The sequence below is a fragment of the Ammodytes marinus genome (genome assembly GCF_949987685.1).
Source record: "Ammodytes marinus genome assembly, chromosome: 15".
In the NCBI taxonomy this organism is placed as follows: Eukaryota; Metazoa; Chordata; class Actinopteri; order Uranoscopiformes; family Ammodytidae; genus Ammodytes; species Ammodytes marinus.
In genome coordinates, this window is record NC_137219.1 from 9501580 (window position 1) to 9529497 (window position 27918).

The 27918-nt window shown below is 41.1% G+C and overlaps 1 protein-coding gene across 1 annotated transcript; it reads left to right on the forward strand.

The window, feature by feature from the left end:
* Positions 1 to 1319: 1319 nt before the first annotated feature.
* uggt1 (UDP-glucose glycoprotein glucosyltransferase 1) lies at positions 1320 to 26663 on the forward strand. The gene is made up of 40 exons (XM_080042362.1): positions 1320 to 1353; positions 2773 to 2911; positions 3025 to 3104; positions 3414 to 3544; positions 3653 to 3765; positions 3862 to 4036; positions 5684 to 5780; positions 5897 to 5975; positions 6212 to 6312; positions 8731 to 8830; positions 8921 to 8981; positions 11265 to 11356; positions 11520 to 11670; positions 12122 to 12241; positions 12500 to 12585; positions 12963 to 13098; positions 13275 to 13406; positions 13652 to 13816; positions 14799 to 14919; positions 15673 to 15771; positions 16492 to 16586; positions 16847 to 17056; positions 17198 to 17329; positions 17492 to 17622; positions 17738 to 17833; positions 18040 to 18142; positions 18262 to 18341; positions 19253 to 19442; positions 19808 to 19966; positions 20126 to 20211; positions 20345 to 20429; positions 21909 to 21997; positions 22222 to 22326; positions 22495 to 22579; positions 23208 to 23390; positions 23740 to 23900; positions 24017 to 24131; positions 24315 to 24431; positions 25233 to 25377; positions 25484 to 26663. Exons 1-40 carry the CDS (start codon positions 1323 to 1325, stop codon positions 25510 to 25512), a joined length of 4605 nt encoding a protein of 1534 aa, XP_079898488.1. The 5' UTR covers positions 1320 to 1322; the 3' UTR covers positions 25513 to 26663.
* The last annotated feature ends 1255 nt before the right edge of the window (positions 26664 to 27918 follow it).

A 27918-nucleotide genomic window follows, 5' to 3' on the forward strand; every position in this document is an offset into this window, starting at 1 on the left:
CGTGAAACGACAAAATGTATTAATATTAATGGAGGTTTAATTGAGGTCGTTTTGGTCCCCCGTTGAGTCTTTCAACCTCTAAAATGGCTGACGAGTGATAGCGTGAGGAGAGGGAACACGCAGACTGGGTTCGCCATTTCGCATGTGACCCCGGAGAAGATGACAACCATCTCCCATAATTCATCTGAGGATGTCACCTTCCTGACAGATGAACAGGCCCTGTGGGCAGTGTGTGTGTGTGTGTGTGTGTGTGTGTGTGTGTGTGTGTGTGTGTGTGTGTGTGTGTGTGTGTGTGTGAGGCAAGGTTTAGCTAAACTGGTGAGGACTGTCTAGTGAGGATGTTTTTGGCCTGTCCTCGCAAGCATACAATGTGGGCCTATTTTTGTATTTAATTGTGGGTGTGTGTATGTGCACATGTCTATGTGTTTGTGTGTGTGTGTGTGTGTGTGTGTGTGTGTGTGTGTGTGTGTGTGTGTGTGTGTGTGTGTGTGTGTGTGTGTGTGTGTGTGCTTCAAAGTGAAGGTCAAATCCAGCAGGATAATTAATGTCTCTGCTTTTTTTATAATGTTAAATCAAACCGTGGTGCTGCTCCCTCTGGAGGATCAGCTGTCCAATTTAATTTAGGCTGCAGAGCGAGTAAATGAAAACGCAGACCCATGATGTCTCCACACCCAGGGACAGTGTCACCGTACCTTTCATCTTCTTTTTATAAAGACCACACCACAGGTAGACAGGGAGCATGGCCCCGAAGGGATGGACTATCACACCAAGTGGTTTACAAAAGTGCAAAATTAGAGGGATTTCCTTTCCTATAGTTTTTCATTACCACATAACAACTGTTAACCAAAGGGACTACTTTGGCTTATTCTAAATACAGGATGTATTTCCCATGGGGATCACACCATGCATCCACCCAGAAACCCTCATTTCAATGAACTGGTTAAAATGAATAGGACTACATGCTATTATGTAAAATCAGGTCTCATATGGTTCACCATAACAGTGTCTCTAATAACATTAGTGTGAGAGCAGTAACAGCCCCCCTTCTCTTATCATCCTGCTTTTTAACACCTATTACTGTAGACTATCTATAATATTAAAATGCTCTAATCTTTTTTGTGATTTAGATGAAGGTTTTATAGGGTGAATTGTTCTTGTATAATACAATACAAAAAAAATTCTTCTGGTTCGGTTTTAGGAGAAAGTAAAGTGAATTGTCAGATGAGGTTCAGTTTCCCCTCGTTTCAGAGTCATTTTGAAACAGGCAGCAATGTGGTTACCTACTTCGGATGACAGGACCCACCCACTCCCAAAGCGGAACCATGGGTGAAGGAAGCTCCGGACCCGGCTTCGGTGAGAAAACATCATTCATTTTAGTGTACAGCAATTAAATTAATAACCCTCGTATCCAGGGCTGGTAGTCAATATGTTTTAGGGACTGCGGCATTAGCTGACTGTTAGTAAAATCCGTCAATTTGGTGAGGTAGCTCGTTCGTCTTTTAGGCTAACGTTCATTTCCAGGCAGCTTTAGCTCGCGAGGTAACGAGCTGTTCATGGGATCTGGCTATCTGGTCGTAAAAGTAATGGGCTTTTAAGCTGTTCGCACCACTTGCAACTAAACATATGATAATGTTCTTGCGGTTGGCAGGTTTACCAACTATAAGAACCGTATTTTAGCCCATTACTTTACAGCTGCTCTAGGGATTGTCATTGAAACAATCCGGATATCCAAACTCAGCGCCGATTGGACAGACGAGCCACGCTGAACCTTCCTATTGGACAAAAATCATGGAGCTTTTTGTTTACTAGCTGAAGACCCCTGCGCGAGTGCCCCAAAAACATCATTCTTTGATTTAGGATTAGGGTTCCTGTAGATCATTATGAAGTGTTACAATGCATTGAATAAATTAATCTAAAAATGAGGCTTTAGGTGATATTGAAATTATTTAAATCAATCTGTCAAAAGTCTTAGAAACTCTAATAGGTGGAGTAGGGATATTTTTCTGGTGTTGCAATCTAGAACTCAAATTAATTTGTTGCATTTACTGTTTAAATAAGTTGCATGTTTAAAGTCAAGATGCAATGTTCTTATTTGTGGACCTTAAAATGTGTAACATTTCTTAACTACGATTTAGACAGTCCTTAGAAATGGTTTGGATTATGAAGTAAATGTTACTTTTATACAGTTGCTTTAAATTCAGTCTCACGTTTAAATGTGTATTGATCATGCTGTAACAAAACTACGAAAACAACATAGAACCAATGAATTCAGATGTGTGTCTGCATGTGCGTATGTGTGTTTCATTAGTGTATTTCAAAGAAGTCTTTTTTATCTAACTTGCCTTAAGCTGTAATTAAACTGAGTCTGATTAACCTGTCAGGGCGCATATATGTGTGCTCTAGGCAATAGGCATGGGACGATATGACCATTTCATGTCATTGTTATGCTGGCCAACATAATTGCCATCTATTAACCCAATAATAATCCAGAAGATATTTAAAACATACTGGTATTACACTTTATATTACATTTTGTGAAGACACTAATATTGTTATTGCATCACTGATAGGTCCCAAAGTTTTATTGACAACATTGCAGTAATGCCTGTATTTGATTCGACTATTTGTCTCCTCAAGATGCTTTTTGGTATATAAACAAGGCTAAGCTCTCTCCTCTCTGTCTCTCTGTAGCACATATTCTTGCTCCGATTGTTTTTGTTCCTTTGCATCTTCAACTCATTGGTCACCACTTCCTGTGTGTATGTCCCCCAGGTGTAGGCTTGAGAATGTGGCTTCTGTGGGTCCTGCTGCTGTCGCTGCTCTCTGCAGTGTCGGGGGGTGCAGACTCCAAGGCCGTCACTACCACCCTCACCACCAAATGGGCAGATACTCCTCTGCTGCTGGAGGCCAGGTACCACACAGCACTGCCCCAACACTAACTGACTTCCACATGAACAGTTACAGACAATATGCAAGGTTTGTCATAGATACATCAACATCTGAGGATATATTTTTCTTCCCCAGTGAGTTTTTGGCAGAGGAGAGCCAGGAGATATTCTGGGATTTTGTGGAGGCCAATCAGAACATTGAAGGGGAGCATGATGGTAAAGTAAAACTGCATCGGACACTCTAGACCAGTTTTCCCTTTCAGTCTCTGTGCTACGAGCAGCTGAATTTATGATGTGTATGCAAGCCTCTCCGCAGTAATTGCAGTGTCGGTGTTTTGGCCAAACACTTATGCAAGCAATAACATAAAGGAACAGAGCCGCACACTGTATTTCTCTTCTGTTTTTATGCCTCTCTGCCTGAGCTAAAACAGTTCAATCATGGTGACAAAGATAACAAAGCAATGTTAAAACAGTTTTAAAGGGGATAGAACACATCATGTCAACATATTCCATCTCCTCATGCAGACACAGATCAGGCCTACCATGACCTGATAGTGAAGAAAGCCAGTGCCCTGCTCAGCTCCGTCCAGTTGAACATGCTGAAGTTCGCCCTCGCCCTGAGAGCCTACTCTTCAACAGTACACTCCTTCCAACAGGTACCAAAGGGGATGCTTTGATTTTGCGCCTGAAGGCTTGTGCATGCTTGTTAGGAGTGTACTATTCTCCTGAATGTGTGTGAAAGATGCCGCTGTTCTTTTTTTTAGATAGCGTCCAATGAGCCTCCTCCCTCTGGCTGCTCAGCGTTTTTCAATGTCCATGGAGAGAAGACATGTGATGCAGAGGGTTTAGACACACTGCTGGACACAGCCCCTCAGAGGTAAATAAAGAGGCATTTAACACAGACAAGAAGCTTAAAACTATACTGGGTTTTATTATAATCATCTTACAATTGACTTCCCTGTCTCTCTTGCAGGCCGAAGCCATTTCTGTTCAAAGGTGATCACAGATATGCAGGATCCAATCCAGATGCTCCAGTTGTCATTCTCTACGCCGAGTTTGGGACTCCAGATTTCCACAAGCTTCACGAAGTGATATCATCCAAAGTCTATGAAGGCCTGGCTACCTATGTGCTCCGCCATTACGTTGCTGTAGGTGTTTCTAATAAGATTAACTTTAAATCATGGATGTTTGAAAGCTGTTTACAGTATCTTAACACACACAACAATGCAACAATGTCACAATGCAAGCCTGCCCATTTTCAAATGTGGTCTGTCTGATGAAATTGCTTTCTGATCTCAATGCATTCTGAATGCATTTATGCCTGGCTTGAAAGGTGGGAACAGCGGTTTTCGAGAATGCTTGTTGTCAAAATCACTTTTTGTCAAAATCAGTGAAAACCTCCTCATGGTCCGCAACCTGTTCATACTTGGTGCGCACTGGAAAAAAAATCCAGTGTTAATACACAGCCTCAGCTCTGTAAATGGGCATGTTGCTAGCTACAGGTGGGCCCCACATACGCTTTGTTTACATACCAGTTTACAGAGATTCAGCTGTGTATGATCACACACAGTACAGGATCGTCAGGAGATGTTCACTGATTTTGAAAGAAAGTGATTTTGACAACCACCATTCTCCAGAATTGCCGATCCCACCTTTAATCTTTTTTTTTTCTTATTCAAATAAAGGTCACATTTATTACTTACTTACTTACTCCTCTTCGTCCCCTATGGGACATAAGGCTTCAATGAGCACTCTCCATTGCATTCGGTCCATGGCAGCATGTTGGGCCTCTCCCCATGACAGGTTCATCTGTTCCAGCTCTTTTGTTACAGTTCTGCGCCAGGTGGTTTTTGGCCTCCCAGGTTTTCTTTTGCCTGGTGGTGTCCATCTTAAGGCGACTTTTGTGATGCGGTCCTGCTCCATCCTCAACACATGTCCTAGCCATCTCACATTTATTGGCATGTGTAAATGGGGTAGAACAGCCTGATGCTGATGCAACATCCTTCTGTGAGTCAGGTGGTAATAGTAGCTGTTCTGCTTGCTTGCCTCGTCTGGTTTTGGTAGATCAGATTTTATCTTATGGGTAAAAATGTGAGTGGCAAAGTACCAAATTGTAACACAGAATTAAACAAGAAATCCAACAAGTCACCTTTGTAAAAACTTCATGTGGTACAACCCAGCCTTTCCCCTGCAGCTCTCTAGGCCTCTCCCAGGTGTGTCATGTCAGTAAACCCTAACCGTCACTTTGAACACACGCCCTAATCTACAAAACTAAAATACTTTGCATAAATGTCCACGACCTGTGTATGCGAGGACTATGGCATTTAATGAACAATGAGAAGTATTAAAGGACCCATGTTGATGTCAGTTATCCTTATCTTAAAAGAAAAAGTGTGCACTTTTATTGGGCTCCTCATTTTCAGCTGGGATGAAAAGTGTTTCTCCAATGTATCATGTCAAGTTGAAGTTGGATTGCTTATTACTTTAAAATACATCTGATAGTTTTTTTTTATCCCCTCTGTAATTATGCAAAATTATTCTCACCATCTGTCTGTTAGGCACATAGTCCTGGGCACTAGAGAGGTTGTAACACTTTTAAGTGTACTATTAAGTTTTGGGGGCAATCAGGGTACAGTTGCTGTCTACAGCACAAAGCAGAGCACAGTTTTGTGTCGAATAGAAAGAAGTTAATAGAGTATTTTACAACAACAGGAGACAAACTGTTTTTTTCTGCTTGCTCAGTTGATTGGATAAGGCTGACTTCTTTTTTCCAATTCTTCGTGCTTTCTCTCCAGAATCCAATTGCTAGGAAGGTCTATCTGTCTGGGTATGGAGTGGAGCTGGCCATCAAAAACCAGGAGTACAAGGCAAAGGATGACACACAAGTCCAAGGTACACACACACACACACACATATAGAAGCCACACTATTGATGTGCACATGCCCACGATGGTGTAATCCCAGAGGAAAACTGTTGTGAATAACGAGTGAATTGATTGCGGTTTCAGGGGCGGAGGTGAATTCTACAATGATGGGAGAGAATGATCCAGTGGACGAGGTCCAGGGTTTCCTTTTTGGCAAACTGAAGTGAGTGACTTTGTGTCAGCCTGTGATAAAGATTCAAAGCTTGGAATGGCTCCAGGAACTGTAGCACACTCGCACCAGCCAAGCTCCTCTTCCTCTTCAGTGCCTTAACTCAAACCATTGACCAATACCCTTTTATATATATATCGCAACAACAGAAAAACGTACCTGAAAATAAACTATTCAGTCTTTGAGTCAGACAACTCACTCTTTCTCCATCTGTTTTGTTTTTTTACCAGGACCACCTACCCAGAGCTGAAAGAACAGTTAAAGGAGTTGAGGAAACATTTGGTAGAAAGCACCAATGAAATGTCACCGCTGAAAGTCTGGCAAATGCAAGGTGGGTACCTCAAAATCATGAATAGTGATACAAATACATACAAATAGTGAATTGAAAAAGATGTCTTTATGCCTCTAAGTTTAACGTTAGATAAACATGATTGTAATAATTAATAGACCGTTGACAGCCCACTGAAACAAATATGTAAAACTGCCACAGGCAACATCTTGACTTGAATAAACCGTGAGGCCCTCTGTGCATACACCAAAGCTTAACACTTCTCCAGGTTACTGCTAACACTGCAGGCATTATTCTTGCCACTTAAATTGTGAAGGGAATCGATTTTTATGATCCCTTAAATACACCCTCAGGACTCGGTCTGAGCTCTGTCTCCGATAGTGTCACAGCTACAGTTGACGAAAGATAATTATCTAATGGCAGAAATCCCAGATCTTCACCCTCCTCCCCTTCAAAATGTAATCAATTGTTCCTTGACCCAAAGATATCTCTTGGTTCTTTCAATATCATAGAAATCCGGTTATAGAGATTATTTGCTTAACACTTCTGAACCTCGCCAATGATCAACTTTTCTATAAAATCGCCCCTTTTGTATGTAAATGGTTTCAATACTGTGATACCTTTATACCTGATAAACTCAAAGCGTTTAAACGTTAAACAATCCCACTGAGAGAATCTGCAACCCTGTCGTGGATGTTCCATCGATTGTCTCATTAACTTGATTTACTCTACTCATGCGTTGATCATAAAAAAACAATATATATTATTGGCCCCTGTTGCTTTAACAGTGAGATCATTTCATCCGAGAATTAAACTTGCACCTGAAAATGTATCTCTATAGTCCTGTAATCAATTTTCAAGATCGACCTGTGTCCTCTTGTCTCATCTGAGCCATAATATGTTGAAGATGTGAGAACATTGTCTGTTGCAACATAAAAGCAACTATTGATTAGGGTTGCATCATCTATTGGATTACCTGTATGAACGCATGTAATCGGGTGTGCTTTTGAATTGTGTCCGTCCCACACATATCACACTCAATCTTTCCTTTTTGTAAGAACACACATTAGAGGTGGAGTCAGCGATTCTGAAGAATGCTTGTTGTCCAAATCACTTATTAGTATTAGCTGGAAAAAAAAGTATAGTTTAAAATACACAGCCCAAGCTCTGTAAACTGGTATGTAAACAAAGGGTACACAAATGGGGCCCACCGTAGCTAGCAACATTCCAGTTTACAGAGCCTAGGTTGTGTATTAACAATGGATTTTTTTCAGCTCACACACAGTAGGGACAGGTATCTAATCGTGAGGACATATTCACTGGCTTTTACAGAAAATTATTGTGACAAAATCAACCTTTTCCAGAATCGCTGACTCCACCTTTAGGAGGCTTATCACTGGGCGTGGTCTGGATGTAAGCATGAGGCTGCTTTGATTGGTGTTGAAAGAAGGATGTGAGGCGATCAGAGAGTCTTATGGGCTCTCACTGTCTGACTGTCATGTGCCCACATTCTGTCTTTATCTTGGACTCCTCTGGGCCTCGTTAGCTCAGCCTGTTTACAAAGGCAAGGAGACCTCCAGGGGCTAATAATCACACAGACTACAACAGCATTACAGTGATGCTCACTGTGCAGTAATAATCCTCACACTGCACTCTTTACTCCCTCTACAAGCAAAGGCTCTGTTTGTTCTTACACAGTATCTTCGCTACACCTCTGAAGAATCAATATCTCCCCACACATACACGTCTATATTCTTAATCCTGCCTTGAATCCCGATGCTGTAAGATAGTTTTAATTAATGCCTCCGATGGGAAGACACGCATGTGAACATGGATTTGATTGCTTGTTAATACGTTAATTAGCTTAACTGATGACTCTTTTTGGCCAAGCTAGCAACATTGCTCTGGGGATGACAGTGTCTGTCGGTTGGTCGATCCACCACTTAGATCTAGAAAGAAATTTTTAGATGGATCGCTGTGAAGTTTTTTTTTACAAACGTTAATGGTGCCCAGATAATGTATTCTAATGACTTTAGGGATTGTCTGACTAATACTCTACCCATCACAATGAGGATTGACATATGTGGTTTTGAGTGATATTATGTGATTGTTTATTATGTTGAAATGTAATAAATCCATCAAAAATATTTGAACTTAACTGAGCGAGAGAAAGGCTCATTTCTACCTGCTAACTATCGGCATGTTAGCATGTTGACTTTAGCACAGCCTTAGGGAGCTAGCATGGCTGTAGGGAGGTAAGTTAACTATTAAATGTACTGCAGTAGCATTCAGCTGTTCAAGCACCTAAAGTTTCTTTATTAAAGGGCTTCAAGCGTTCCCTCTCTGTGACTTTGTGCCTTTCCTTTTCTTCCCTTATGCTTTTGTATAATAATCTTTTTCCCATTTTCTTGCCCTCTTTGCCTGCCTGCCCATCCACCCACCTTCTTCTGTTTTTTATAGATCTGAGTTTCCAGACAGCAGCTCGCATTCTTGCTGCTCCGACTGTCGATGCCCTCAACGTCATGAAAGATCTCAGTCAGAACTTCCCAACCAAAGCCAGGTAAAGAAGGAACTCACACTCACACACAAACAGTAGCTGCAGTAAGTACATTTCAGTTATTGAAATATCTGTGTGTCTTTCCTCTCATAGGTCCATCACCAAAACAGTGGTCAACTCAGAGATCCGCAAAGAGATCGGAGAGAACCAAAAGGTACATTGGTGCATTCAGCTCTGTGTGTTTCATCAGTCCTCTTTAGCTCTGTTGGTGCCTCTTGGATTGTGATGCAAGTCTATTAGAGCTATTACAGTAATGGTACATTCATCCGTTTTAGCTGGGTTTCCACGGTTTTTTCTACAGAACTACACTTGGCACTGCACTCCTTTCTGTCCTCAGCTACAAACCAACCAAGTGTGGATGAACGGATGGCGAAATATGCTAACGACCCACAAGACACATACACACAGAGACGTCTTCCTTTATAGTATGATGAATACACCCTATAGATTAGCGTTATGGGGTCAGCCTGGATTAATTCCATATTTTTTTTTATTTCCAATATATCATGAAAAACCTCAAGTCTCTCAATACTTTTACAGTTTGCCTACCCTGCCGGTGGCTCTCGGCTCAAACCTTTTCCGCCGAAATCTATCATAACGAGTCAAAGATTTATTGTTTAGTTAATAAAATATAATGCAAATCAATTCCCTGTAACAGCTGGGCACTGTATTTTTTTTTATCAGAGCTCACTCAAACAAGAGTAAAGAGCGCATTCATTTTTCAACTGGGAATGTATTTAAACACCCTCTGTGCTTTAGTGAGTTTTTATGGCAGCAGGATATTTGGCATTGCCTCGAACCGGCAGCTACAGCTTGCATGTCAGTGGTAATGAAGGAACATTTAATCCTGGGCAAAGTAGAGGCTCATTTATGTGGTTTTTAATCGTTTTTGGACAACAATGGAACTCCTAAAACACAGAGGAATAAGAAATATCCTTTTTAATTTGCGCATAAAGACAGCAGTATGGAAAATAAATATGTTTTATGCTTGGGGTAACGTGGAAAAGTTGGTTTATTGATAAAAGCAAAGTGCGATTGAGGGCAATGGAAACAAACTAAGCGAATAAATCAGGACGTAACATGTGACTTAATCCTCCTCTGAAATGAACATGAATGCCATATTTCCATAAACTGTTCTATATACTTAACAATAGTTTGAGGCTTGTCTTATGCTGTTAAATTCTTCATCTTGATGATTTAAATTGCCACTGACGGAAGATTTAGCCCCACAAAGCTCAATACTGTCAACTTCTTGTGTTTTCATATAATAGAAGTGGTTTGAAATTTCACATTTTCTTTTGCCGATGTGCGCTACATTCAAATTGATACTTGGATTGTGCCTTTTACATCTTCATCCGCTTTCATCCCTCTGTCGTGTCTTAATCCGACTTCCCTTTCCCTCATCCACCTCTCAGGGATAATTCAGGTTTAGCTGTTTACCAATCTAATCCAATAAAGGAGAATAAAATAAAGAAAAGCAGATAGCATTATTGCACACAACCACAGCCCCCTTCAGCCTGTGAGCCGTCTTCAGGGAAATATGTCAAAATGAGAACTGCCCGTCCTGTTGTTGTTTTCCTCATCTCACCTTTTTATTTTTTTTTATTATGTGATCAATTGCAAACAACATCTGACTTGAAAAGCGTTGAGTTTCTGACAACGTGTTTGGCTTTGCTCTGCTAATGGAGTAGGTAATCATCCCTTTCTCTTGTCAAATGTTTTTCTGCCTCCCCCTTGCCTCCTCAAGCTGTGCTCACATAATCTTTGTGTGCAGACAGGAGTTTTGGGCGGGTGGGGGTTGGGAGGGGGGGGGGGGTGAGCAGCAAAAACGTCCTAATTACTGAAGCGGTGATTCATTCGCCAGGCGCACAGTCCTGCGGCGAGCAAAGACTATTGATTGAAGTAGTTTGGACACATTCACTTGCGCACAGTCAAACATACACACACACACCCACACCACACTACACAACACCACACCACACACAAATACTGCTTAAGTGGGATGAGCAATATTTGTGTTTATCATGTCTTGTTGTAATTGCTGTGTCTCTAGTATGATTAATCAGATGTCTTTGTCTTTCTGTAATGAGATTTGACTGCGCCAGAACGACTTTGAGCTTTTGGTCTTGCCTGTTGGAGCACACAAACACTCCCACAACGTCTCACGGCGATGCACATACACACACACACACACACACACACACACACACAGCCTTTCTCTAATAATTAGATTTGTTTAGTGTGGTCCTTTGATTGGTCTAAACAGACTGATCTTTTGCAGAGCTGTAAGCACTGACGACGGGCCTTACAGCTTTGTGTTGACTGTTGCCTCTTGTTTCACAACATTGAAGTTCAGAGTTCAATGGGGGGGCTTTAGGGTTTGATGTGAGCAGGATGTTGTTTAGTCATGTTGAAGTTTCTCTCTTTTTCTCCATAGTTTTTCAAAGGAACTCTGGGGCTGCAGCCCGGAGATTCGGCCCTGTTTATCAACGGGCTGCATATAGATCTGGACACACAAGACATCTTCAGGTACACACACACACACACATACAATCATTGTCTCAGTATATTAATGTAAGTATCACTCAGTTAATCAGCAGGGCGTTACATCCTTTCGTTGCATTTCTACCCTCATAAACAAACACACCTACAGTAGATGGCCAGACTGACTTCTGTGCTGTGTCCCCTGCAGTGTGTTTGAGGTGCTGCGCAGTGAGGCGCGGGTGATGGAGGGCCTGGGCTCGCTGCACATCGAGACGCCCTTCATCCACGACATCCTGAAGCTCAACGTGCAGCCCTCTGACTCTGACTACGCCGTCGACATCCGCAGCTCCGCCATCAGCGTAAGAAATCACACAGACCAAGATCCCCTCCAAAACAAATTGTAGAGCTGAAATGATAAATTGGATCAATTGATAACACAATTGACAGAAAATGATTCAACAACAGTTACTTACTGTTATTGTACTTACTATGCAGAATGACTTGTTTCAGAATACAGCATATTATATTATTTGATTATAATTATTGATGCGTAATTGTGTTGGCGTCACATTAATGTGGCTGCTGATAAATGTGAGGATATTCTTTGTACTTTATATGCTGCTCAGAAGATTGTGAATTCCCACCTACGTAAATCTGCAAAGTAGCTAGTAATTAAAGTTATTTAATAGATATACTGGAGGAAAAAGTACAATATTTACCTGCAGTAAAATGTAATTTTCTTACTGGCACCAATCTGCTAAATGGTTTGTGGCTGCTCCTTTAAGCCATTTCCTATTTTTTCATTTCTAGTGGATTAACAACCTGGAGACTGACCACAGGTACAGCTCGTGGCCTTACAACGTGCAGGAGCTGCTCAGGCCCACCTTCCCTGGAGTCATCAGGCAGATCCGCAAGAACTTCCACAATCTGGTTCGTTCTTACCTCATTAATCAACCTCTGGTGAATCCTAATGGGTCTGAATCCTTCGGAAATATACCAACGTGTGTGTGCGTGTGTGTGTGTGTGTGTGTGTGTGTGTGTGTGTGTGTGTGTGTGTGTGTGTGTGTGTGTGTGTGTGTGTGTGTGTGTGTGTGTGTGTGTGTGTGTGTGTGTGTGTGTGTGTGTGTGTGTGTGTGTGTGTGTGTGTGTGTGTGTGTGTGTGTGTGTGTGTGTGTGTGTGTTTTGCAGGTGATCATTCTTGACCCAACTCAGGAAAACTCTGCTGAACTGCTGAGTGTGGCAGAGATGTTTTATGCAAACAACATCCCACTCAGGTTGGTGCTTACATTACTCATGAAATAGATTCATTTGATATTGGAGATATGTTTTTCCTGATCACTATACATTTCTAGAAAAAACTGTATTTATTGCATCAGTTGTTGCTAAAACCAAAAATCAAAGATGCTGCAGTGCACTGCAGTCAGTTGGGACCTGTACGGTATTTTAAATTTTAATTCAGGAGGAGTTCAGTCAGGTTTGGTAGACCTTTGATACCTCCCTGCATGTGATATCTTGGGATGGTCAGTTTGTCTGAATACTGATGAAGCACACGGCACGCTCTCTGCATTTTAACAGACATACCAAAGTTGAAACTTTAATTGCTCTTCCTGTGTGTGTGTGTGTGTGTGTGTGTGTGTGTGTGTGTTTTTAGGATAGGACTGGTGTTTGTGGTGTCGGGTGAGTACGACATAGACGGGATGAAGGACGCAGGTGTGGCGCTGATCCGAGCTTACAACTACATCAGTGATGAAGTGGACAGTCAGAGCGCGTTTGAAGCCGTCATCTCGGTGAGTTGACCTTTCACAAACACTAAAGAAAAAGTGATCCCCGGCTGTTTACTGCATGTCTTCCCCCATTTCAAATCTGTTCTTACCTGCCGTTTAAAGGTTAAAACACAATATCTGGAAAAAAATATATATATTTTCTTGTAACCTCAATGTTTCCCTTTTTTATTTCCTATTAGATGTTCAACCGGGTAGCTATTGGTGGACAGTTGAGCGTTGGTGACGTGGTGAAAGTTCTGGAGAAGAGGTTCCCCTATGTCGAGGTCAGCAGTGTCCTGGGAGAAGACTCCAACTATGACAGCAACAGACATGTGAGAGGAGCCACATGTGTGATTAATAATATTTTGAAAAAAAAAAAAAAAAAAAAAGAGAGACTGGATAACAGGTTGATTTTGTTTGAACTCTGGAAACATCTTTTTGTTGTGCTTAAACAAAGCCCCCACCCCAGCCCCAAAAAAGTGTTGATCCTCCTATTTCATTCTCGCCATGTTTTTTTTTGATGTGGTAAAAGGCTGATGCAACTTAAGGCAACATCTTTTTACGTCTCCTCTCTCAGGAAGGGCGTAAGTACTATAAGCAAACGGGGGTTGGCCCCTTACCAGTGGTCATGTACAACGGCATACCCTACCAGCGTGAACAGCTGGACCCGGACGAGCTGGAGACCGTCACCATGCAAAAGATCCTCGAGACCACCTCCTTCTATCAAAGGGCTGTCTACCTGGTCAGTCAAAGCCCCCTCACAAACACACACACACACACACACACACACATACACACACACACACACATTAAATATGTTGCTTTATTTTCATCTTCAGTGCATATCAGTTTTTATTTAATCTGCGTCGAAAACTCAAAGTAATATGACAAAATAAATAAATAAATGACCATTTTTAATTTTTTTCCCCAGATGAGCTGTTATGTACTAACAGGCTGTATTGCATCAATACCCTTTTTATTTATAAAAGACTTATAGATTTACAAAACAATGTACGCATTGCAGTTGAAACTCATCAGATAAGACTAAATAGATCAAACAACATATTTTCTGATAGTTAGCTGACAGTGATAAAACCAGTGGGTTTATTTATTTGTGCTGTTGTGCGTGTATGTTTTTTTAAATTGCTGGAGCTGCTGCAAAACAGAGTTTAATCGAGAAAGGAAATACAAATAAAACGAGTAAAAGAGCTTTGAAGGGACTGTTTATTTTTTATCACACGGTCTAGGATTGTAGTGAGAAATCATTTTGTTAAGTGAGATCTTTTGTGAGCGTGCCATCTGCCATGCTTTTCCTATTTTAAATGTCGTCCCGGCGGGAGCCAAATGTTTGAATGGGTTCCTTCAAAGGCTTGTGTTGTTGTAAGGGCTTAAATCGCAGTTAGCGGTCTGCAATTGAGTTGCTCTGCCAGTTTCTAGTGGTGAACATGCTGTTAGTCGTCACTCTTTTTCCTCTTTTTTTTAATGTCTAATGAGAACTTGTTGGATAGAAAACTTTTTTCGGTCGATACACCAGCATCCTTAACTGCAGCAAAAAAGCTATTCAATCCTGAGCTGTCTGTCTTTGCGGGGACTATAAGGATGAAAAGCACACAGAGAAGTGCCCCCTGCATCTCTTGAAGGTCCGCAGTAGCAGTGAGGAATGTCTGCTCTGAATTATTCTTTTAACATCAACAACCCTCATTTGTGTCTGTGTGTGCTCTCAGGGTGAGCTGGCCACGGATCACGACGTGGTGGACTACATCATGAATCAGCCCAACGTTGTTCCACGCATCAACCCCAGAGTTCTATCCACCAGCAGAACATACCTGGACCTCTCTAATAGCAGTAAGTGTGCTATCAGGCATGTTTGTGAATACTAATCAAATCATTTCTACCACATCAGTTGTGTAGCTGAGGTTAAAACGTATCTAGATTAATGTTGTGTTAATATTTAATCTACAGTTGTTATACCAATTGTTTCGATGTTGACGCCTTTAAGATTTTTTTCCAGTGGACGAGCCATCTTAAAAGTGCATGCCAAATGACCACTCAGCATTTTCACATCTTTGTCAATAATAATAATTCCCACATTAACTTTATCTTCATCTGCACCTACACGCACAGCCTCCATTTTTGTTTCTTTTCCTGTCGATTTGGTCCTCCCTCCAGTTTCAGAAAAAAAAACTTTGTTTTGGTGTAGAATTGCATTTTTACATTTGATTCACTTTGGTAGATGCTTAAAATATGTATGCTGTTTCTTCTTTGTGTGTTCTGTTGGCAGCTGAACTTATACATATATGTATGAGAAGTATGAATGGCAGTAGGACAACATTTTTTCTTTCCAATGTTTATTTATTGAGGTTCGGTGTAGAAGAGTGCAAACAACATCTTCCACAATTTACATTTATTCTCAATCCCCAGGCATCCAGCTGGCATATGACAAATTAATGCATACAATTTAATCTTGCACACATATAAACCCACAGTTGAAAATGACCAAAAAGGCTGCATGTGTGATAGTTAAAGTAAATAAATAGAACCCAAAATGCTATAAAAAAAAATTGTATTACATTATGTTTTTTTGTTTTGTTGTTGCAGATAACCACTTTGTAGATGAGTATGCTCGCTTCTCGACTCTCGATACCAAAGAGAAGAGCACCGCAGTGGCCAACAGCATGAGCTACATGACTAAGAAAGGTAAGAGTCTCATATGATAGCAAGTGATTCATATACAAACACTGAATGGAAGAGAACGCTTGTGGATTTTTGTGTTTTTGTTTTTAGTCTAGTTAATTTAGTCTGTATTTTCCTTCTGCCCTCCTCTTCCCCCTTGTCCTCCTATTATTCATGTGATTTTATATATGTCCCTGCCTCAGGGATGGCCGCCACCAACAGGCATGGTAATCACCCTTTTCCTCCTCACTATTCCCTCTCCTCCTCACCTTGCTGCCTGGCAGTGTTTTTACATGCGTCTGTGAATCCACCAACGCTCTTCCATCTGTGTTGCATTTCTCAGGAGACGCACATGTTTAGACACGCATGTGATTATTGTGTGTAAGGGTCTGAAGTTGAAGTACTAAAATAATTTTTTTTTTTTACACAATTGCTTACTCAGTTCTAACCTTGTTTCTTCCGTATTTAAGAGAGCATGACAGTTCATTCTGACTCATGTGTTGTAGCTGCATGGAGAATGAGATTGAAGAAGTTTAATGTTAATGTTTGGAAAATGGCATCATTTGTTTAAGGTAGTTAACACAGAGAATATACTTTCTTTTTCATGTTAAGTTTGTTTCTTTTGCACCAGTAGAGTTTTGGCCAATTTACCAAACGTTATTTTTACAAAAGAAAAAAGAAAGATTATAGCATCCCCTACATCCATATTAACTAAACACTTCTGTGTCTTCTTGTGGTTGTCAGATGACGGATACATCCGCCCTGTCACTTTCTGGGTGGTCGGGGACTTTGACAAACCCTCTGGACGTCAGCTGCTTTATGATGCCATCAGGCACATGGTACCAAAGCTTTTCAAACCATCTGTCTTGATATCGATTCAAATTGTAGCTTTGCCATTGAGCACATGACTCTTTGGCATTTGCTTCATGGTGTAAATGTGCATGTAAATATGAAGCCAGGATACATTTAGCATAGCATGAAGACTGGAAACATGCAAACAGCTAGTCTGGGATTTGGTGGATTTTAGCTGTTTTGTTAATCTGTTCTCAAAGCCACAACAAATAATTTTCTAACACTGACTCTACTTGCTCCATAACAGAAAAGCAGCAACAACGTCCGACTGGGCTTGATCAACAATCCATCAGACACGCCACTGTCCGCTGAGACGAGCCGCGTGGCCAGAGCAGTCTGGGCCGCCTTGCAAACACAAACTGCAAACAACGCCAAGAACTTCATCACTAAGCTGGCTAAAGAAGATACAGCCGCGGCCCTGGAGAAGGGAGCCGACATTGGAGAGTTTGCCGTCGGGGTGAGAAGGGGAACGGGGCTTCACTTATCGCCACATAATCTCGGTTCAAAATTGTCATGTTTTCTTTGTGTGTGTTGCTGTTGAAACATTTTGGTCCTCGTTTTTACTTAGCCTTTTTATTAACTAACTCATTTCCCTCAGGGCATGGATGTGTCATTGTTCAAGAGCGCGTATGACGGCCCCAAATTTGATTTCCTGCTCTCCCACGCTGCCTACTGCCGAGACGTGCTCAAACTGAAGAAAGGACAGAATGCGGTTATTAGCAACGGAAGAGTGAGTCGCAATCTTGTTTCTTGTTCAAAGAATTGGAAATATGTGATACAACATGAAAACATTACATTTCTTCTTTTTGGGGGGTTTTCAAGACGTGAAGCTCTGCCATTTTACCACTATTACGGTTGATGCTCAGTTAAAACTATTGTTTCTGATCCACAGATAATAGGTCCACTGGAGGAGGAGGAAGTCTTTAACCAGGACGACTTTCTGCTTTTGGAGAGCATCATCCTGAAAACGTCTGGCGAGCGAATCAAAAGCAAAGTCCAGCAGTTTGGAATTGAGGACGACAGGTCATTTTTATATTCCATCTTTGCATCCGTAGATTTTTCTTTTTACAAGGTCACATTTTTAAGGTTGTGTTGTGAGTTTTGTAATATTAAGATGTTGTTGTTTTTTCTCTTTTAGGGCCAGCGATCTTGTGATGAAGGTGGACTCTCTGCTCTCCTCTCAGCCCAAAGGAGAGGCCCGGGTAGAATATGACTTTGCTGATGACCGCTACAGGTAAAGCTAGTCTGTATTGTAGCACAATGTAATGTTCTCATCATTTTTGGTTCATTAAGAATATTGAACCATATCGTGCATCTTAACTGTATAAAACGTTTCTCAAATTCAAACATGTGTGCCTTAAAATGAATTTAAAATACAAAATGAATTGTTGAAATCAGCCTCGAAAAAAATCGTAAGTTTGTGTTACTTGACTTTGGCAGTGCTGTGAAGATCCGCCCTAAGGAGGGAGACGTGTACTTTGACGTCATTGCCGTGGTAGATCCTGTAACCAGGGACGCACAGAAACTAGCTCCTCTCCTGTTGGTAGGTTGATAGTATTCCCTCATCTGATTGGTTGATCCGCCTTCTGCCATCTGTGCTGCTGATCCAACACTGACTCTTGAACCTGTGCACATCTTATGTCTGACATCTCTCACCTGCAGGTCCTGAAGCAGCTGGTGAACGTACACCTGAGGGTCTTCATGAACTGCCAATCAAAACTGTCCGACCTGCCTCTCAAGAGGTGAGGACAGATAACTGTTTCTGTAGAGACAGGTTTACCATTGTCCCCTCAATTCACTTATTTTATGTTTCACTTTAAAATCATCCTTAAATATTATAATACTCTTTAGCTCTGTTGTCAATGTGCTTTGATCAATTATAATTTGGTCCAACATTACTACAGCTTTTCAGTTTCAGCATTGCTGTATGTCAAGAAATGTATCAGTGCCTATAATCCATGAAAATGTACACTTTCTGACTTATAGGGATTTCCTCCCGATGTTCAGTAACTGTTCATTTTCCATCTATAGCACTCTTACCAACCTTTTTTCCAGAGCTTTCTACTGTGTCAAATAGCCATCAAAGATCATGTGCTATTGGTTGAAAGCTCCGGCAAAAAGTTGGTGGAGTTTTGTGTGTGATAGACCTGGAGTTAGGATTGTTTTGTCAAATCTTTGTTTCCATGGTTAAATGAACTAAAGGTTCCCTGTGGAGTTTCAGACCCCTGTGGGTCCTGTTTTGTTTATCGCACACAAGTGAGGCGATACACAGTTCTGCCAATAGCTTCAAAACTATTCCTCTAATCTTAACACGCCAGCAAAGTCAGGGAAGAGGAAGACTGCAAGCCAGTAAACATGGACGTAAACAATGAAGGATTTAAAAATACTTTAAAAGTCTGCTTTGTGAAGGAATGCACTAGACACGATACACAAAACACACAACAACAAAAAAAAAATAGTTTACAAGAAAACTCCACAGGGCCTCTTTATTTCTGAAGATTAACATTTTAAGCCAGTCTGTTCCTTTCAGTAAAAATCTGTAAAAACACAACAATGCCGATCCCTATGTTTGCTGCTATGTCTGAATGCTTCCACATGATGACCCTTCTGCCTGTAATCATAACCTCTCAACACCATGTGTGTTTGTCTGTAGTTTTTACCGTTACGTGTTGGAGCCGGAGGTGGTGTTTCAGACGGACGGTAGTTTCTCTCCGGGCCCCCTGGCAAAGTTTATGGACCTGCCTCAGTCTCCGCTCTTCACTCTGAACCTCAACACGCCCGAGAGCTGGATGGTGGAGTCTGTGAACACACGCTACGACCTGGACAACATCTACATGCAGGAGGTACATATGTCTGTCTGGGGTTCCATCAGTTTCAGTCGTGGTGCAATATTTATATGTTTGTTTTTGAGAGTGTTTCTTTTCTTTTACCCAGAAGTAAACAACCCCAGTTTCCTGATCTCTGAATGCATTTTTCCAATAGCTTTGTTTTTTGGTTTAACTGCGTGTTATCAGTGATTTATCTCTGCTTCCAAGTTCCTTTTAGGCTCAAACTAAACTGATAGTGTTCAGCTTGGATTTTACACTCCTGCTTATGTGCTGAGGATTTTGCAGAGTTTTTCTCTTTCGTCTTTAGGACCCTGTATATAAAATAAATAAAATAATACATTTAAATAAACTTAATTGGTTCTGGCCTTGTGCGTTTGCAGGTTGAGAATCTTGTTGCTGCAGAGTTCGAGTTGGAGCACCTCTTGTTGGAGGGCCACTGCTTTGACGTCAGTTCAGGTCAGCCGCCACGAGGCCTCCAGTTCACCCTGGGAACCGCCTCCGAGCCGGTCATGGTGGATACAATCGTCATGGCGAACCTGGTTAGTTAATCACCTGTAATGTCCAAAACCTCACAGCAGGAAGTTGTTAGTAGTTTATTTATTTTTGAATACTTTTCTGGATGGTAAACAGCTTTTTCTTTCCGTTTCTCCTTTATTATCATCAAAGATACTCTAAATCTCTTGTGTTTTTCCATGCAGGGTTACTTTCAGCTGAAGGCAACTCCAGGCGCCTGGATCCTGAAGCTGAGGAAGGGACGCTCTGATGACATCTATAAGATTTACAGGTAAGAACTTGGAGAATTGTGCTGTCTTGTGTCACAGAGTTTAAATATATTTTTTTTACATTTAGCCTGTGATCTGACTCTGAAAACTGTGTGTTCTAATCTTTTTCCTTATCCTTTCTTTCTCCTGTGGCAGCCATGAGGGCACCGACTCTCCCGCAGACTCTGACGACATTGTGGTTGTGCTGAACAACTTCAAGAGCCGGATCATTAAAGTCAAGGTCAGTTTACCTGGGATGACTGATAGCAATATGGCCCAACATACATTTTCTCAGTCTGACTGCATTCTCATACATTTTAATGAGTAGAACAAACAGTCATGCAGGACAAATACAGTATGTACATAAATTACATGGGTAAAATTAAACCTATCATGAACGTGTCCACAGCCACATGATTTCTAATGTCCTGTTATATAGAGATACTGCTCTCTGTCTGCACTCTAATAACAATTAAAAGCTCCCATAACCAATACCGATTTCCTTTTTATTACAGCTTGGCATAAAGCATTACGTTGTTACTGTTTCAATAGCAACAAAAAAGCAAAGTAAAGAGGCATTGGCAGTAAAAGTATTTGCTGTGCCAATTCTATGTGTATTTCAAATAATGCATCTTTCATTCATCAGAATACTAACGCGCCCCACACACATCCTACCTCTACTGCGCGTCTACCTCGCGTCTGTGTCTGACTTTTGGTCACAGACTGTGAAATCAACGTAGAGCGAGCACACATCCAACCTCAGACGCACTGCTGAGGCGCGTCGGAGGCACGTCTGCAGCGACGCTCCCCTTCACCTCAGGAGGCTCGCCTATTTTTTTCTGAGAGCAGCGCGTCTCTCTCGCGTCTCTGTGCTTTAACTGATAGAGAAATACTCTGCTGACAGTCATACCAGCAGCATTCACTCTAGTTACACGTTTACCCGGTGTGTTTATTTCAAAATAAAACATCCCTCAGTCGTATACGCAAATAATCCCTTTATTTCACGATTTAATTGTGCAATCAAAATCCGAGGGATTTAAAACCTAATTTTCAATTAGTTCTGGCATTTCATTTTTGGATAAATGACACATATAGAGATCCAATATAGTGAAGAAATAAAAAAGATCATGATGAGCGCAACAGTTTTCCGTTGCTCTATCTGTGTCTACGGCCTTCTTCTTCCCCGACCACACCCCCCTCTCTCTCTCCCGTATAAATCAGTAAAGTGATTTTTGAAATACTCTGCTGAGAGTCATATTGACTTCATACTGGCAGCTTTCGCTGTAGTTTCACCATTTCCTGGTGTGTCCCCTTCAAAATAAAACTTCCAACAAGCGAAAATATGGCAAAAAAAAAGAAAAAAAATGGCAATGGGGCGCACGGATTACTGTCCAGACTCAATATAAATCATATGCATCATAGATGACATGAAAGAACTTCATTTTTAATGGGAATTATCTATGAAAACTCTATGTAGAAAGATAGGGCTTTTAGAAGCAGCGCTGCAGCAGCAGCTGCTGAGACGTTGCATGTGTGTCCGAGAAAAGTCCGAGAGAGGCAGCAGTAAGGTAACGCGACGCGCTCCAGAGGTAGACGCAGGATGTGTGTGGGGCGCGTAATAGGTTTGCTCCTCCATAGGATCTGAACTTGATACCATAATATTAAAATTACTATGTAAAAATGGATTAGTAATATTTTTGTAACTAACTTTTTTACTCAGGTCCAGAAGAAAGCAGACAAGCATAACGAGGAGCTGCTGAGCGACGTGACCGAGGAAAATGACGATGGCTTCTGGAAATCTTTGACCAGGTGACGGCCATGATACAAAACATGTACTAGTTTCTGCTTTTTATAATAAGTGGAGCTGAAACCAGTCGATGGACGGACTACTAATAATTGTTGCCGATAATTTTTTTTTAAAGTAGTTTATAAGGCAAAATGTACAAATTGGTCCATTCTCATTGTTTTGAGGATTCATTTGATATGTAATAAATTCATCAGAATAATTTTTTTAACTCTATCTTGTCCTCCAGAGGGTTCACGGGTGCGGGGAAACCAGAGGAGCCAAAGCAGGAGAAGGACGACGTCATCAACATCTTCTCCGTGGCCTCGGGGCATCTGTACGAGCGCTTCCTCAGGTCAGCTTCATGTTACCAGGCAACACAAAATAAAATAGATAGTACAGTATCAGAGCTAGAATCCTTGAATACTAACATACCTTTCTCTTACATGTACAAAGACTTCCTTGATGTTATTGCCCTTGTAACCCTAGCTCTCTTTTCACAATGTTTTCTCCTCTCTCTCAGGATTATGATGCTGTCAGTTCTGAAGCACACCAAAACTCCCGTCAAATTCTGGTTCCTCAAAAACTACCTGTCCCCGGCTTTCAAGGTAGGACTTTTTCCTCTGGTGTTACATTGATGTGGAGATTTTCTCTCTGACAGCTGCAGTGATCCCTCTGTCCGTCAGTGATGTTCAAGCTTCAAACGGGACTTCTGAAAAATGAAGGTGAAACATGCAGCAGGGAGGAGATGTCTACTCCTGTCTGATTGTGAAGACTTCCGTGCTTCTCCTTGGCGCTCAGGCCCATCGATCGTTACCATTCCTGTTTTCTGCCAGTTCGCTTTTATTTTTTAAGCTCCCTCATCCTACAGATAACATTGCATTTTGTGACTTTTTTCTTTATTTGTAAAAATCCCAGATAATACATTGCAGAGTAAGTTTGATTGTGTAACAGTGTATCTGTCAAGAAGATGGATGGATAGATAGATGGATGGATGGATAGATGGATAGAAAAAAAATATTGGCAAAAATCAACACCATTAATTAGTTAAGTCATTCTAAAAACGTTAGGGCTTTTGTCAGATTTCTCATTTAGTTATGTATTCTTTCAAGTAAAAGTCTTGATGTGAAAATGCTGACATGATATCCCACTTGGTGCTGATATCATACAACCATATTGAAGTCCCTTATATACACACTGACACGCTTGTTTCTATTGTGCATTACCATCTCACAGGACTTCATCCCCCACATGGCGCAGCAATATGGTTTCCAGTACGAGCTGGTGCAGTACAAGTGGCCTCGCTGGTTACACCAACAGACGGAGAAGCAGAGGATCATCTGGGGATACAAGATCCTGTTCCTGGACGTACTGTTTCCTCTGGACGTTGATAAGATTCTGTTTGTGGACGCTGACCAGGTTAGCGCACACATAGCTGTGCAAACACTGTCATTCATGCCCATGTGCAAATATTTGTTCCTTTTTAACTGTTCACACAGTAAGCTGGTGGTGTAAAAGAAAGTGGTTATAAAAACTGAAAAGAAAAACACCAGTCACTATAACAGCTGGACCTGGGATTTTTCTTTTTTTTTAAAGTCTGAAAATTGCACATTTTATGATTCAGTTTGGAATAAACGTAACACTTCATGAGTTAGTTTAGTTCAAATTGATCCACTCTCACGTCACATTTTGCAGACAATAAATCAGGAAAATAACAAGCAAGTGTTGCTACTCTAAAGTGATTGATCTTTTTGTGTCTCTCTGTCAGATTGTGCGAACAGACCTGAAGGAGCTGCGTGACTTTGAGCTGGACGGAGCGCCGTACGGTTACACTCCGTTCTGCGAGAGCCGGAGGGAGATGGACGGCTTTCGCTTCTGGAAGTCGGGCTACTGGGCCAGCCACCTCGCCGGGCGCAAATACCACATCAGGTACACACACTCTGTAGGGCTCAGCTGAGTTGGGAAACTTGAGTTCACCTAGATAACCTACAAACCCAGGGTCTCATGTATTTCTTACATTCATACTGTTTGTCTCTCCGCTGCAGTGCCCTGTATGTGGTCGACCTGAAGAAGTTCAGGAAAATAGCTGCAGGTGATCGACTGAGAGGACAGTACCAGGGGCTCAGCCAAGACCCCAACAGCCTTTCAAACCTCGACCAGGTCTGGGACTGTCTGTCTTTTCATTGGCTCTCCATTTTGCTTTTTTTTAATGCAGCTAACATTTTCCCCCAACCATTCTCCAAAGCTTATGATTTTAGATTACTACTTTAATACAACATTGCAATGATTGAAAAATTGCTGTGTTTGTTAAGCTGATGTTTTTTTTTTCTTCTTGTTTTCCAGGATCTGCCCAACAACATGATCCACCAGGTGCCCATCAAGTCTCTGCCTCAGGAGTGGCTGTGGTGTGAGACCTGGTGTGACGACAGCAGCAAGAAGAGCGCCAAGACGATAGACCTGGTAACAACAGTTTGTCTGTGTATAGACAGCAAGGATAGGAAGAACTTATTATAAAATAATGTTAGGAGCAAATGTCTAAAGATTGTCATGACTCCAAAAATCCACTAGAGGGCAGAAGGACCAACTTTAAGGAAGTCATTTTTTAAATATTTTTTAAAAATATATATAAATGTAGGAATTCACATCTACAAACATCAACATTTCATAAGCTTATGAAGGATTTGGGTTAAAGGTGTTTAAATGTGTGTAGTCTTGGTGGGACTCGGAACAGAATAAGACTTTGTTTTCTAAGATAATCTTCAAAATCACACAGTGGGACTGAACAGAAAAAGACAACAAGAAAATGAAACCCATCATAAATCATAAATGATTTTTCCCTGTTGACACAAGAAAAAGTCCTCACAGGAAGCAACAAATCACTGGATTTAAAACAAGTGACCTCTCTGTGCAGAGGAAGCTGGGTATTCGTCAAATTTTTGTTGTTTTTTCACTTGCATAATTTGTGAGTTAAAATCAAAAGTTAAACTGCTTTATTCTTTAAAAAAAACAATGAAAAAAACACACTTACTAAAACCCACCAGATACGCTGATGTTTAACATCAGTAATAGCGTGACATAACACCACAGTGGTCCAGCCTGATCACCCAGAGGTGGGGTAGCTCAAACTCCCTGTATAGAAGATGGAGAGGATATTAAAAACCCAAATAAGTGATACTACGCTTTGAGAGCTCAAGAATAATAACAATTGATTTTCCAAAATGTATGATTTTGTCTGTTCCCCCCCCCCCCCCCCCATCTCAGTGTAACAACCCTATGACCAAGGAGCCCAAGCTGAACGCTGCGGTGAGGATCGTGGCCGAGTGGAGCGATTACGACCAGGAGGTAAAACGCCTGCAGACCAGACTCCAGGAGAAAGCAAGCCACATAGCAGAGGAGCAAACAACAGGTACTGAGTACTACTGACCCATGCAAGTCAAGTGCTTGAATAGAAATATTACACATCTTTCCTAACCTGAACACACATTTCCTAATCTGACTCATTTTTCACTCAGATGGGTCAGATGCTCACACAGAGTTGTGAGGATCCTGCAGCGACTGTGGAGAGACGGTGGACTGGACTCTGTTTAAAGAGTCTGCTTCATGAAGAGGCTTCTCACCTCCCTTGTTGCGGGGGATGGACTGCTGACGGGCTAACCACAAACCAGTGCTAAATGGTTGAAACTGTTTTGTCTTTGTTGTTTTATAACGTGTGAAGGGGAATTACTGTGGTCAGGTTTAAGAGGTCTTTCTGTGCGTGTGTGAGAATGTATTTTGTGAAGCAAATCATGAGTTTTTTTTTTTTTTTTATAGTATCATTTTGTCCCCATATTGGAGTCCGTCTGTACGTTTGCACTGATTGGGATTCTGGTTCGGGCCGTGGTTGAAGCACAAAGGGAAGGAGAACTTCAGAATAATCTTACTGCTGGTTCACTCAGAGGCTCTGATCTCTGACAAACCAAACATTTGGTGTTGGGAGGGATTTCTGCACACTCACTGGAATAGAAACCATTTCAAAGCTGCTGGGCCTTCCACTAATTTGGTAATGGGTAAAAGTACATGAGTTTAAACTATGGTTCATTTGTAGGTCTGGGAAATCATTTGCCAATTTTCAGACCTTAAGACTGAGTCTTGGAAATATGTTTAAGTCAATATCATGACAGTTTATTTAAATTATATGGCAATTTGAACTGTAATCATTGTATACTTTAAATTATTAAACGGTCAACAAAACAAATGATCTAAAAAAAAAATGTTAGATGGAACTTAAGGGCACATCCAAATGAACAGTGGTCCATCCACTAGTCATATTTTTTTTAAAGTCACATCAAGCTGTAGGGGATAATCAATGCCCAACCTAAATTGAATCTTACCCAAACGTGTATGGAGTTTAAAAATGAGTGGTAATGTTGTTTAATGCTGTTTACACAACTGATTCCATGGTTTCTTGTGGAGTTTAAATGTCACTGACTCAGGGAAAGATGATGATGAAGCTTGTGCAGGTTTCAGCATAAAGTGTGAATTAGAACAGTGAAGTGTGGTACTTAAGGCAAGGGCAGCCATTAGTTTAGCTCAAAGATATGATTTTTTTTCTTTCTGTTTCTTGGTTAAAACACATTGATTCGTCATTATTGTCCTGTTTTGGCCGTCAGATATTTTTGTTAAAACTCCCCAATAAACTAAGAAGTGATCCAGTGTATTGTCTGCATTTCCTGTATTCTCCTTCTCTGGAGATTGTCAAACTCGGTGAGTATCTCCTCACAATCCGCTACCTGTATGTACTGTGTGCATGCTGAATTAATATAAGACAGGAAAAAGGGATAAACTATTTCAATGACCAAAAAAGGAATCAGTATTAAAGATAAATAGTTTTGCTAAAGGGATGAATAACAAGAAAGTGATGAATGAAAAGATAAATTTCTTGCTCTCTCCACTTGTTCCCTGTAACCTCCCAGGTATCGATTTAAAAGAACATTTATTTTAGCCCTGTGTGTAGAACCGCTAAGTTCATTCCTCCATCTTTGACGCCTCCCCTACACATAAAACCTGTTAACTGGAAGGTTTCAGACTTTTATTGTGATTCATTTGAAAAAAGGTTTTACAAAAGGTAACATTCAATTTTTTACACCAATTCTTTAAAAAAAAAATCACTTAAAATAAAGGTTTTGATACAACAAAATTCAGTTAACTAAGTAATGGCTTCTATGAACAATGTGAAAATAAAGATAATATACATGTAAATGAATGCTACACACATGAGGACAAACTGAGAAAGGGATTACATTAATTAAAATAAAAAAACAGAACAAACAATGGCATGATTGTTTTCCTTTTGACTTGAGTGACATCTGGCCAGCATTACCAACAGAGCAGTTATTGCAAAACTTAATCCCACATCGTTTGGTGTCCAACTGGAATGTTCCATGACAAAAACACCCCTTGAGGGCTTGCTGATTTGTTGCATCCGTTTTTCTTCGCATGGCAACACTGGTGCATGCTCTCCTCCAGCAGCCGACAATGACAATGAATGAATAGCCCTGCAGGAATTCACAGGTAACCACTCTACACATTATAAAAAAAAAAGTCTATGATAACAATCACGTTGCCCTCAAATTAGACGGCACCCAGATCGGCGAGACAAATAAAAGACAGAAAAACTGAAATACAATGTGAATTTACAACAAAAATATGTGAAAAGGAAAGGAAAAATAAAAGATGTGTTTTGACACGGACAAGCACAGCGGACGGCGTGTGCTCGCGAAGGGACAGATGAGACATTCTGTTCACACACACACACACACTGACCAGATGCTGGAAGAAAGGAGTTGCTCTTTTTCAAAGCGGCTTGCATCTATTCTGATGAAAACAGACTTCAGATCAGTTGACAGTGGCTCTGTCGCCCCCTACTCTGACCACAAGCTGCGCACAACCTCCCACTTTGGCTTGAGGC

What these genes read in the sequence shown, in the direction of transcription:
- uggt1 (XM_080042362.1), top strand. Translation starts at nt 1,323, where the DNA reads ATGGGTGAAGGAAGCTCCGGACCCGGCTTCG. An exon ending in CGGTTATTAGCAACGGAAGA is followed by an intron (nt 17,330 to 17,491) that starts GTGAGTCGCAAT and finishes TCTGATCCACAG; the next exon opens with ATAATAGGTCCACTGGAGGA. An exon ending in ACAACATCTACATGCAGGAG is followed by an intron (nt 19,443 to 19,807) that starts GTACATATGTCT and finishes GTGCGTTTGCAG; the next exon opens with GTTGAGAATCTTGTTGCTGC.